The sequence below is a fragment of the Harpia harpyja genome, chromosome 2, assembly GCF_026419915.1.
Source record: "Harpia harpyja isolate bHarHar1 chromosome 2, bHarHar1 primary haplotype, whole genome shotgun sequence".
Classification (NCBI taxonomy): Eukaryota; Metazoa; Chordata; class Aves; order Accipitriformes; family Accipitridae; genus Harpia; species Harpia harpyja.
This window is the reverse complement of record NC_068941.1, coordinates 59,101,468-59,111,901: the sequence shown is the minus strand read 5'-3', so window position 1 is coordinate 59,111,901 and position 10,434 is coordinate 59,101,468. Positions and strand designations below refer to the sequence as shown.

The 10,434-nt window shown below is 36.3% G+C and overlaps 1 protein-coding gene across 1 annotated transcript; it reads right to left on the bottom strand.

Annotated features, from left to right (window-relative positions):
* Window positions 1-894: 894 nt before the first annotated feature.
* Window positions 895-10,074, bottom strand: PDCL2 (phosducin like 2). The gene is made up of 6 exons (XM_052781015.1): window positions 9,967-10,074; window positions 6,541-6,685; window positions 6,003-6,093; window positions 3,243-3,386; window positions 1,412-1,620; window positions 895-1,058 (listed from the first exon to the last, which is right to left on the bottom strand). Exons 1-6 carry the CDS (start codon window positions 10,072-10,074, stop codon window positions 895-897), a joined length of 861 nt encoding a protein of 286 aa, XP_052636975.1.
* Between the last annotated feature and the right edge of the window lie 360 nt (window positions 10,075-10,434).

Sequence of the window (10,434 nt, the reverse complement as noted above, 5' to 3'; positions counted from 1 at the left end):
CTAATGTTAATTTTCTTGTTCTTCTTGGGTATCTGTGTGCCAAGTGCTAAGTGAACTGTTTCTGTTTCATTTTTCTTCTGCATCCTGATGCTATAAACCATGTCAACTGTATGTAACTAAATCTTCATTAGCACATTGAGATTTTTTTTTTTTTATGATGAGTCACTGGAAAAACAACATTAATACTATACAATTTGATTCACTACTCATAATAAAGATGCTGAATCAGGAGCGTGGTCTTTTCATTCACTCATGTAGTTTTGTTTATCTGCAGTTGTACTGCAAACTATTTTGTTAAGGATATATGTATTTTTGTTAGGAAGGAACAGCTGATCTGTCAGTGTTTGAAATAGTGGGAAGATTATCCTTGACACTGGAGAAAATTCTTGAACACCTGTCAAACACGGAACTGTTAGTCAATGGATTCAGGCCAAATCCTGATTTTATATCACTATACACATCGTTGTATTTGGGTCACCTTTTCAGTGGAGGGAACTGAGAAGGTACTTAGCAGAGGAGAGTTCCACTACTGTCATTTCACTGAGAATTAAAGGAGTATCTTGCACCCATGCTGGATAAAAGGAGGAAGAAAGTATGTATTAAAGCCTGCCAGCTAATACCCTCCCCGTTCCATTTAAACAGACTTTGTATGAAATGGAGAATCCAGACTCTCGGTATCAATGACAGCTATCTATATGTATCTAAAGGTAAGTGTGGCTTTCATTTACTGCATCAATTTTCTTCTACAAATCAAAACCAAAAAATGTACAAGTGAAACAAAAGCTCTTGCTCTTTTTTTTTTTTTTTCCCCAATTGTTTCAGGCTTACCAAAGGAGTAAAAAACTGCATTTGAGCTAATTTTTGTCAGAACAGACCATCTGCATTAAAATTTTCTCAAGTAATACATGGTTTCAACACATCACTGCTTTTTGTGTTGGTGTCTTCATGAGCAGAAACATTTTGCACTGACAGTGTCATCATATTAATAATGTCCTTTTTGGGGTTTTCTTCTAAGTCAGTTTCTATTGCTCCCACTTCTGCTAGTTTCCATTCGAGCTCTGTAAAAACACATTACAATTAATTCTGATAATTGCAATAAATTCTCCCTTAAGAGGAAAAGGACTTTTAATAAAGACCAAGCTCAATCTCAACAACAACAAAAAATAGAGCAATCCTTGTGACAACCCAGCTTTATCTCAGTAAAATATCTAACTGTGAATTTGCAAAATATCCATGCTTATCCAATATTCGTACCACAGAATTACGTAAATTAATTCTTTGCTTTTTGTAGACTTTTTTCTACAAAAATAATCGAAAACCTTTTCCACCTTTAAGCAGTGATCTTTAGATGGAATGATTACAAACAACATAAAATTTTCTGTAATGTGAATTATTTTAAAATATTTCATACCTTCCACTTTAAGATATATTCCCCCACATTCAGCTACTCCAATGAACCTGCCTTTTATTTCACCAGTTTTATATACAAGTATTGTGGGTAAACATCTGTCATGATAATTCTGAATGCAGCTGTTTACAATGGCTTTGAGAAACTTGACTTCTGGAAACTTTCTGGCTAGCAGGCTGAGATGTTCGTTAACCAGTAAACACATTGGCATGCTAGAAAAGAAAAAATATGATGACACTTCCCATGTAAATGATTTGTAAAATAACTGAAGTTGTTAAAAATACTTTGAAGAATAAATGTACCTTTTCATTTAGTATGCCTCTACTTTAATTTGTTATAAGAATTGCACCACAAATTTTATTTAGCTTCCTCTAAGATCATTGTGATTTAAAGAGCTGTCCAAGTAAAAATACGTAATAGGCACAGTCTATAAAATACGTCAGGAATGCTACAAGACGCTTCAAGCATTGTGCCTGAATTTTGTTCTCCACTAAGATTTTAAAGCTCATTTTGTCCATTTATTGTAGATTTTAAATGAGATTTTTTAATCTGTAATATACATTTTACTCTAATTTAGTTGAACATTTAATTGCTTCTTCATTCATTCAGTAAAAATCTAAGTAATGTCAGGGAAACCTTTGCATAGTCGTATTACCACCAGAGGCCTGTTCATTACTTTCATAGCTACTATTTTCAATACAATCACTATATAAACCTCAGTAAAAAAAACCACACAAAAAACCCACAAAAAAACAGTGGGAGTTGTTTTTGTTCCTCTCCAGCTCGTTAACCTTGTAGAAGTTAGGATCTTTGTTGTGACTGAAGTTCAAGAAGCCGATTTAGCCTATGGACCCTCGACGGGTTCCAGCAGCACCCTCTCGTGGCCAAAGGCAGGTGAGGCAGTCGTCTTACTAGCCACGAGAGACTTCGGCGGTCACGTATCCATTCCTAAGGAATTAGGAGTTTCCTCAGACTCGTATTTATCCAATGGTAAAGTATAGAATTGGTTCTCCAGTAAACAAAAACAATAAAAAATCAAGAAAAGCTGCTATTTTCTTTCTTCAGATCTGTAAATTTAAATTACTGTAATCTGAACAATTCATTTGATTGACCTATTCCTATTGCTCCTGGAAATAATACTGAATTCCTGACAACTGAGAAGAATCAAAGAAGCTTCCTCCCAACATGTTTAAAAAGAAGGAAAAGAGAAAGCTGATCTGAATCTAAAAAATGCATTAAACATTCCATACTCAGTGCTTCTGAAAAACATCTAATAGAGTTGCTAACATAAGCTGAACTAATCATGGGAGACCTTTGACATTTCTGCTTGATCCTGTCACAACTTCTGCTACCATTAGAGAATTTATTGGGGAACCAATAAACTAACAAATTCCCTAGCTTTCCTCAATTTTCATAATTGAGACTTTTCCTGTTGGGCTTTTGATTTGTTCATGTCAAAGGGGAAATAAAGGTAGAATAATCCTGTTAAGAGCACTCCTGCTGAGAAAAGAATCTGCAAATGAACTTCCCTTAACACAGACAGTGGACACTGCTTTCTCAGTGAAATTCAGAAATGTCAGTGAGGTTAAGTACATGGTGATAAGCATACACAGCAAAAGAAATCTTTCATATAATTGATCAAAAATGAAGTGATTTAACTCTCACAAAGTGAATTAACAAATCAAAGAGGTCCCATGCTCTATGATTCCATTGCCTCCAAACAGTTGCTATTTCATTAGTCTATTGTATTTCATTTTTCTTGGAATTGCTTTTTAATTACCAGTTCAGTTCTCTGTATTGAAGTATTCAACATCTTAAACAAGAATGTAATTACCTTGACCGATAAAGATGAATTATAACCCAAACATCCTCTGGAGCATTTGTAACTTCCTTTACATACTGCTCTCCACAAATTTCTCTTAGCTCCCCATACTTTTGCCGCCTCTGAAGACATTTCCATTCTTGCAAGCGTTGCTGCCTAATGAAAAATTAATAATAACAATAGGCACCTTCAGAACATTTTAAATGCATTTTAAAATAATATCTAGTGCATTTCTCTCAATTTAAAAAATGCTTTGAGTAACCCTTTAGCTCAAGGTCTTCTAATGTAATTTCAGAGCTAGAAAGGCTTCTGTTCTGGTCTTATTGAATAAGATAACAATAAAATACATTTTCTTAGTTCATCAGTATCAGATTTGGGAAACTTGAGTAACAAACATGTTGCAAAAGGGTTTATCATTTGAGACAAAGCAAGAAAAAATTAAAGCAGCTGAAACTAGGACATAATTGTTTTAAGATTCTGAAAAATGACATTAATCTGAGGAAGAACTACCAGTACTTATACTAATATTTACCAGACAATTTTAAAATCATTCATGAAAATTGGAATGTAAAAACGGTAGATGGCAGTCTTCATCTATAAAAATACTTAAAAGGTAAAAAAGGAAAATGCCTTACTGAGATTTGTTGAACTAAAAGCAGCTGTTAATTTTACTAACTGAAAGCCACTATAGAAGTGGCTTTTCCAAAAAAAGATTAAATAATATATGTGCAATGTTATTATACTCTAGCAACATTGCATGATAATTTAGGTTCACAACTCCCACATAATTATGTGAAGTATTATCTTCCTATGAGAATACAGTGCTAGATACACAGTGTTAGCATTAGAATTATTAGTCATTTTAACAATGCAAAAGCAGTAAGTACAGGTAGAATCCAGACAGAGGAAATGTTTTGATCACATTAGCTTTTTTATTCTGTGTAAACTGCATGTCTCATTTTTCTTAGTTACAGTACAAAACTCTGCAGAACTCAGCAGAGTACTTTGTAAAATACCTACAAAAATGTACATGTGAATGTCCAGTACAGCTAAAATTACTAAGTCTCCATACAAGGTGCCAAAGTTTTCTGAACCTGAGTTCATAAAACATATTGACTCTGCATGGTATTGTAAGTAAAATGATTGGTGTACTCCTCCTATTAAACAGTTGAATAAGGTTGTGCCACAGTTATGCCTAAGAACAGTATATGGTAACAGTATATGGTATATCACAGAATTACACAAGCACAGCATGGCTGAGGTTGAAAGGGACATCTGGAGGTCATCTGATTCAATCCCCCCTGCTCAAGCAACGTCGGCTTTGAGCAGGCTGCCCAGGACCATGTCCAGACGGCTTCTGAACATCTCCAAGGATGGAGACCCCACAATGTCTCTGGGCAACCTGTGCCAGTGCTCGGTCACCCTCACAGTAAAAAGTGTTTCCTGATTTTCAGAGGAAAACTCCTGTGTTTCAGTTTGTGCCCACTGACTCTTGTCCTGTCATCAGGCACCACTGAAAACACCCTGGCTCTGTCTGCTTTATAGCCTCCATTCAGGTATTTATAGACATTGATTAGACCTCCCCTGAGCCTTCCTTCCACACAAACTTTGAATGAGTATTTTCATGAAGTAAGAAACAGAGAAGCCATTAAATTTAATCTTGGATAAGAAGCAAAATAAACACAATAGTTGTGTATTAGGGGTCCACAGCTGACTTGATAAACACCTTTCAAAAACACACAAGTTTATCAACTACCACCATTCCAGCATAGAAACTGCAGTGTATGATACAGTGAAACTGTAATTCATAATAAATTTTACATTGCATTTTTATTTCAATAATATCTTTAGAAAGCATATTATACAACAAATGAGTGCTATCCAAAAGGCAGAGATGTATTTTGCTCATAATACTCAGATTAATTATTTAATTATCAATTAGAAATACTAAACAGTTTGATTCCAGCACTGAAATACAGTTTTCTTCTTTAATGGCACGCCATCCTGACATAGGTGGCACACACTCTATATGCACAAACCCAGTATCTTTCACAAAGTTGGGGCCACGTATGTTGGGACCCTGTTTTTCCTAATGTTCTTGTGCAACATGATAGAAAAGGGATACCTGCAACCAACTGTCCATTTCCTCCTGGTTTGAAATCCACAGAAAATGCTATTCAGAAGAGAGAAAAAGGGATACAGAACTTCTCCTTTCTTTGAATATTTATCATCATTGCTCCAACTCCTGAAGACTGACAGACAGTATCTTCAGAGTGGCAGAGTGAGTGGTACAGTTTAATCAGGCAAACAGTGAATGAACCCTACTTGTGTAACTTAGATAAATGTGGAATATACAGCACTTCAAACATACAGTGCCTCTAAAAATACAGTAGCACAATATATCTTCAGCTGAACTGAGGATATATAACAGTGGTTTCCACTGTGGCCCCTTCTATTCTTTTTCTTTTAAATATCCAGCCTTGAGACTAAATTAAGTAAGTACTTTAAAAGAGGAATAATTTTGTTCTAACAAAATGTCAAAGTAAAATATGGTGTAAAGTGCTTCTCTTTGCCACTGGCAATCAGGAAGAAGTAGGACAGTAATGTGAGTGCTGTCTATCTGCTGGCAAAGGAGCAGAAGGTGAAAAAAGGCAATTGTGCCAGTCAGCAGACACTACTGTGCAAAAGATTCTGAGTTTATTTTTCAGGAGCACGTACATGTACAACAGTGACACGTGCACTGTTAATCTGGGTAGAAGTATCTTACTACACCTGTACTTTTCAATAGCTTTCCTATCAGTCTCATCAAAGTCATCTTCAGCTTCCTTCAGTTCTTCAAGAGTCATTCTTTCATACGGTTTCACTAGAAACAACAAATGAAAAATTAGTCACCTTTTGTTCTCCAAAGTGTTTGCAAACATTTTAAATGTACAAAAAGTATTACGCACACATGGAACTAATGAAAGAAAAAGATGTACTAATTTCAGAAATGAGTCAACTACTATATAGGAAAATACAGAAATACCGGAGTGGATTACTACCAATAGTTCAGAATGTGAATCTTCCTTATGCTGACTGGTTCCTTTATGGAATTATGAAAATTAGTTATCCATACGTCACATGCCATAATGTTTGTCACTAACTGCGTTGTATGTTTAATTTAGAATCCTTTTTAAAATAACCAAGTGAAAATAATTAAAATAAAAATATAATTATTGTATGATGTTTAAGTTACAAAAAGCATTATTGAAAATACCTCCACTTTTCAAATTTTGTTATACTGATGGCATGTATTTTTAGTTTTACTTGCCTTCTGCTTCTTTCTGCAAGTGTAAAACCATTTCTTCAATTTCATCTTTCGGTTTTTCTTTTGGAGGTAGAATTCCAAAATGTCTCAGTATGTCATTCCATTCAGTATCTTCATTTGGATCCTGTTTTAATATTATGAAACAAAACTAAATGAACAAATCAGTCTTCTGTGTCCTTTTTTAAACCAAACCCAGCCCTTTTTCACTTTGGCATATATTAAGGTTGTAACAAAAGGAGACCATTACTTAGAGGCTGCAATACCTTCATGGACCATTCTCTATCATGAATGTCCATTTGTCATTTTTCACTTCTGAACAGAAAACAGCAAGAAAATAAGAGAGAAAGAAAACTCAAAATGTAAGCATAGATAAAATAATCAGTCTCCAAAATATCAGCTATAAAATTGTCTAAAAGATATATGGAAACCTACTTCAGAAAGGCCAAACTGTATGCTGCTTGCTTAATCACACTTAAAGAAATACAGCTTTATACAGACAAGATTTTTGTATCAGTATTTTTATGTTACTCCTAAGAATAAGGTATTGACACAGTGAATTATCATGTAAAAGCATGCCTAGAATCAGAAGAAAAAGACCTTTTTATTTTAAATGAATGATTAATATTAATGTGTCAACATAAGCTACTTCATACACTATGTTTTATAACACAGGACTTCTGTAGGTGTTAAATCTACATTTGTGGTAATTTTAATTAAATGGTTAAGATAAAGGAACTGCATCCTATTTACAAGACTGCATTTCTACTGAAATTATCACCTTAGTTTATTATAACTGGACTGTTGTTGGAATGGTAGAATAGCAACACATTAGGAGGCCTCAAATATGGATTAGAAGTAGTAAAGCAGATTTTAAAACAGGTTGTTAATCAAAAAGTGTGGTATTTTTGGCCCTGAAATAACAACTTTTTTGAAAAACTCCATAAAGAAATATCTGTATAAATACATGTATATCAGAAATATTTAGTGATATTCATAATTCCATAATAATGCAGCATCAAATGAGCAAAAAGTACATTAAAAAGTTTTACCTGAAGAAACATCCGGGATTTCCATTGGATTACTACCATGCCCATGAGTACTACACTGGCCTTTCCAGCTGCCTCATTTTATTTAACAAGGCTCTTGTAGAGAATTTAGCATGAGTATAATGAAACAAATTCTAATGAAGATCAAATGCTACACATGCCTCAAGGAATTTCACAAAGGTAAAAGAATTGCTTTGCAGTTTAGATGAAAATGTACTTGGGAAATCCACAAAGAGACTAAATAGAATTACGCTATCGCTCACAAGGAAGTTAAGTACAGTGGGTTTGCAAGAAGACTCTTAACTCTGCCAGTTTCTCTGGCATGAGGAACAAAGCAAGGCTTGGCAGGGTTTGGAATGAAAGGGAAGCGGCAGTAGTTCATGACGGTTCCTCCAACGCTCCTATTGCATGGGCTCAGCAGACTGCAGGCAAGGGTAGTGCTACCAATGTTCACTACTAGCAGAGCACTCTGGCTTTGCAAACATCCAGTGCCTTATTGCTACGATAAAGAAGAGATTTCATACCTCAATACTTTAATTGATTCCTTCTGCAAAGCTCCAAAATTCAGGTTTTGGACTAGAGATGGCAACTCCATTGTAAATAGTTATAATATTTGGAAAATTATTTTCTGCCTCTAAGAACATGGTTATTTCATCATCAAGTCAAATATACTAGCAAACTTACTTTAACTTTATCCACATATGAAAGCATAGATAAAGAATTAAAAATAAGTGATGTTTTCTCCTTCTTGGATTGAAAAGTAATTGATATAATCCATTGGAAAAAATAAAAGAGAAGCTCCATATATAATCTAATTAATTAGATGGTCACTAATGGGTCTGGAATAGGAAAAACCCAAATGAAGATTTTGCTACAGTGTAATTCCTCAGGATTTACTTACATTAAAAAGTCTTACACTTAGTCTTACTGCAAGTTTCCAAGCCTTCACCAAAGCACAATTTTGACTTAGATACAGCCGGGGTATCAAAAAATCCACAGAACTAAGAGGACTACTCCTCCAAGGGAACCCCTGAAGAAATATGAGCGATACGCATGCACTTTGTTTTGGCCTGCACAGAAGTGCTTTACTGTGCTTTTAATTAAGTCAGGATCAGATTTCCCCATTTCACAGAATGAAAATCCTTCTCTGTAGCAGAAAGATTATGAAGAATCATGAAGCATTAAAAAAACATAATAAAAATCATCATCATAACTGGACAAATAATTTCAAAACCACACAACAAAAAGGACTACTGAAACAGAATTGGAATGTAGGTAACTTAGAAGATAAGCTCTGGCCAGTTTTTGCCAGGAAAGATTCTGACATTTTGTGTTTTTCTGTAAATTTAGGTCCTACATAAAATCTTTCCATAGTATTTTACTTAAATGGTGTATTTTATACTATTTCTATTTAATGTTTGTAACATTCAATAGGTTTGTGTAACCAGGTGTACACTGGACATTTTCTAGATGCTGTTACATCTACAAAATGTAAAAGCAAAAAAAAAATGGATCAAGAATCCTAGATCACAGTAAACATAACAGAAACAGGTGTGTCTGATCAATCTGAACTCCAGTCTCAAGGAAGAGAAGATCAGAAGCTAGCAAACCTTTAACAATTTTTTAACAAATTGGGTTAAATCAATGTTTAAAAAGTTGGTGCTAAGTGACTAGTTCAAGGTTGCAGTAATGGGAACAGATGAAATAAATGAAACTGTGCGTCAAAAACTTCAGAATATATCTGATGGTAAGAGTGCAAAGGAGCCAAGAAGTGACAAAAGTGATCCAACGAAAATTGGTTTCAGAGTATGAAGCTAGACAACTGAAGCAGTATTACTCTACTAGCAGGCCACAATCCCAAGCAAAAAAACTCTTTATGACACTTCTCACTGCTGCCAATGATAATGTTAGTTACCATCAGCTTTGCCAGGGTTGATGCACGTATCAAGTTTGGGAACTGACAGGCTGGATAACGTCAATCCTTGAGTGTAAATAACACTTCTGATGATAGATTTAATTTGCAGTTCTTTTTTTTGGTGAATGACATGAAGCAAATTCTCAGTTATGTTTTTAAAATATGCTACACCTATGATTGTCCAGCTATCAAAGTGTAGTATTTTATTACTCATACAGGACAGTAATGGTGGTTAATTCTTAACCGTTAGAAACTCAGAGTTTCCTGATGTATTCTTACAAGAAAACCCACATAACCTGCCCTCCCATCTGCCATTTCTCGGGACCCCCGCAGGGACTGGGAAGACCACGCAGGACCGGGGCAGCAATGCCAGCTCTCTCTGCCCTGCGGGGCCCTGCGGCGGGCTTGGCCGTGCCGAGGGAGCCCTTCTGGGGGCTGGCTTTGCTCCTGCCCTCCTCGCCACCTTGCCTTTCTTCTCTCCCTGCCCAGCAGGCTTGGCGGTTGCCTCAGGCAGCAGGACACGGCTCTCTCAAAGCACCCAGCACCTCTCTCGAGTCCAACTGCTGCCTCCGCCATTTCCTTGACATCCCCACCCCAGCTTCCTCATCGCCCTCGGGCTCAGCTGCTGCCCCACCAGGACGGCTCGGGGCCGGGGTGACCCTCTGTGCCCACCTGCATGGCTTCCCCCCGGGGCACTGCCTCTTCTCAGGGAGGCTGCTGCTCTGACCCGATGGTGACAGGACAGTGGCGGCTGTTGGGGCAGGGCTACCCACCCTCACCGGTTCTTAACGGTGGCGGCAGGAGGCAGGAGGGCAGCGAGACGGCGGCAGGCCCCGGCCAATTGCCCTGTCGGTCGTTGGTTACTGCTGACAAAACTGATCTGTTTAAAAACATTTCAGAAGAAAAAAAAAAAAAAACAGGAAACAAAACAAATAA

Bases quoted from the DNA above. Each gene is read 5' to 3' on its own strand.
- PDCL2 (XM_052781015.1), bottom strand. From the start codon at position 10,074: ATGGCGGAGGCAGCAGTTGGACTCGAGAGAGGTGCTGGGTGCTTTGAG. The intron at 6,686-9,966 runs GCAAGGTGGCGA...TTGTTCATTTAG, and splicing joins TGGGCAGGGAGAGAAGAAAG to TTTTGTTTCATAATATTAAA. The intron at 6,094-6,540 runs GCAAGTAAAACT...TGTTGTTTCTAG, and splicing joins CTTGCAGAAAGAAGCAGAAG to TGAAACCGTATGAAAGAATG.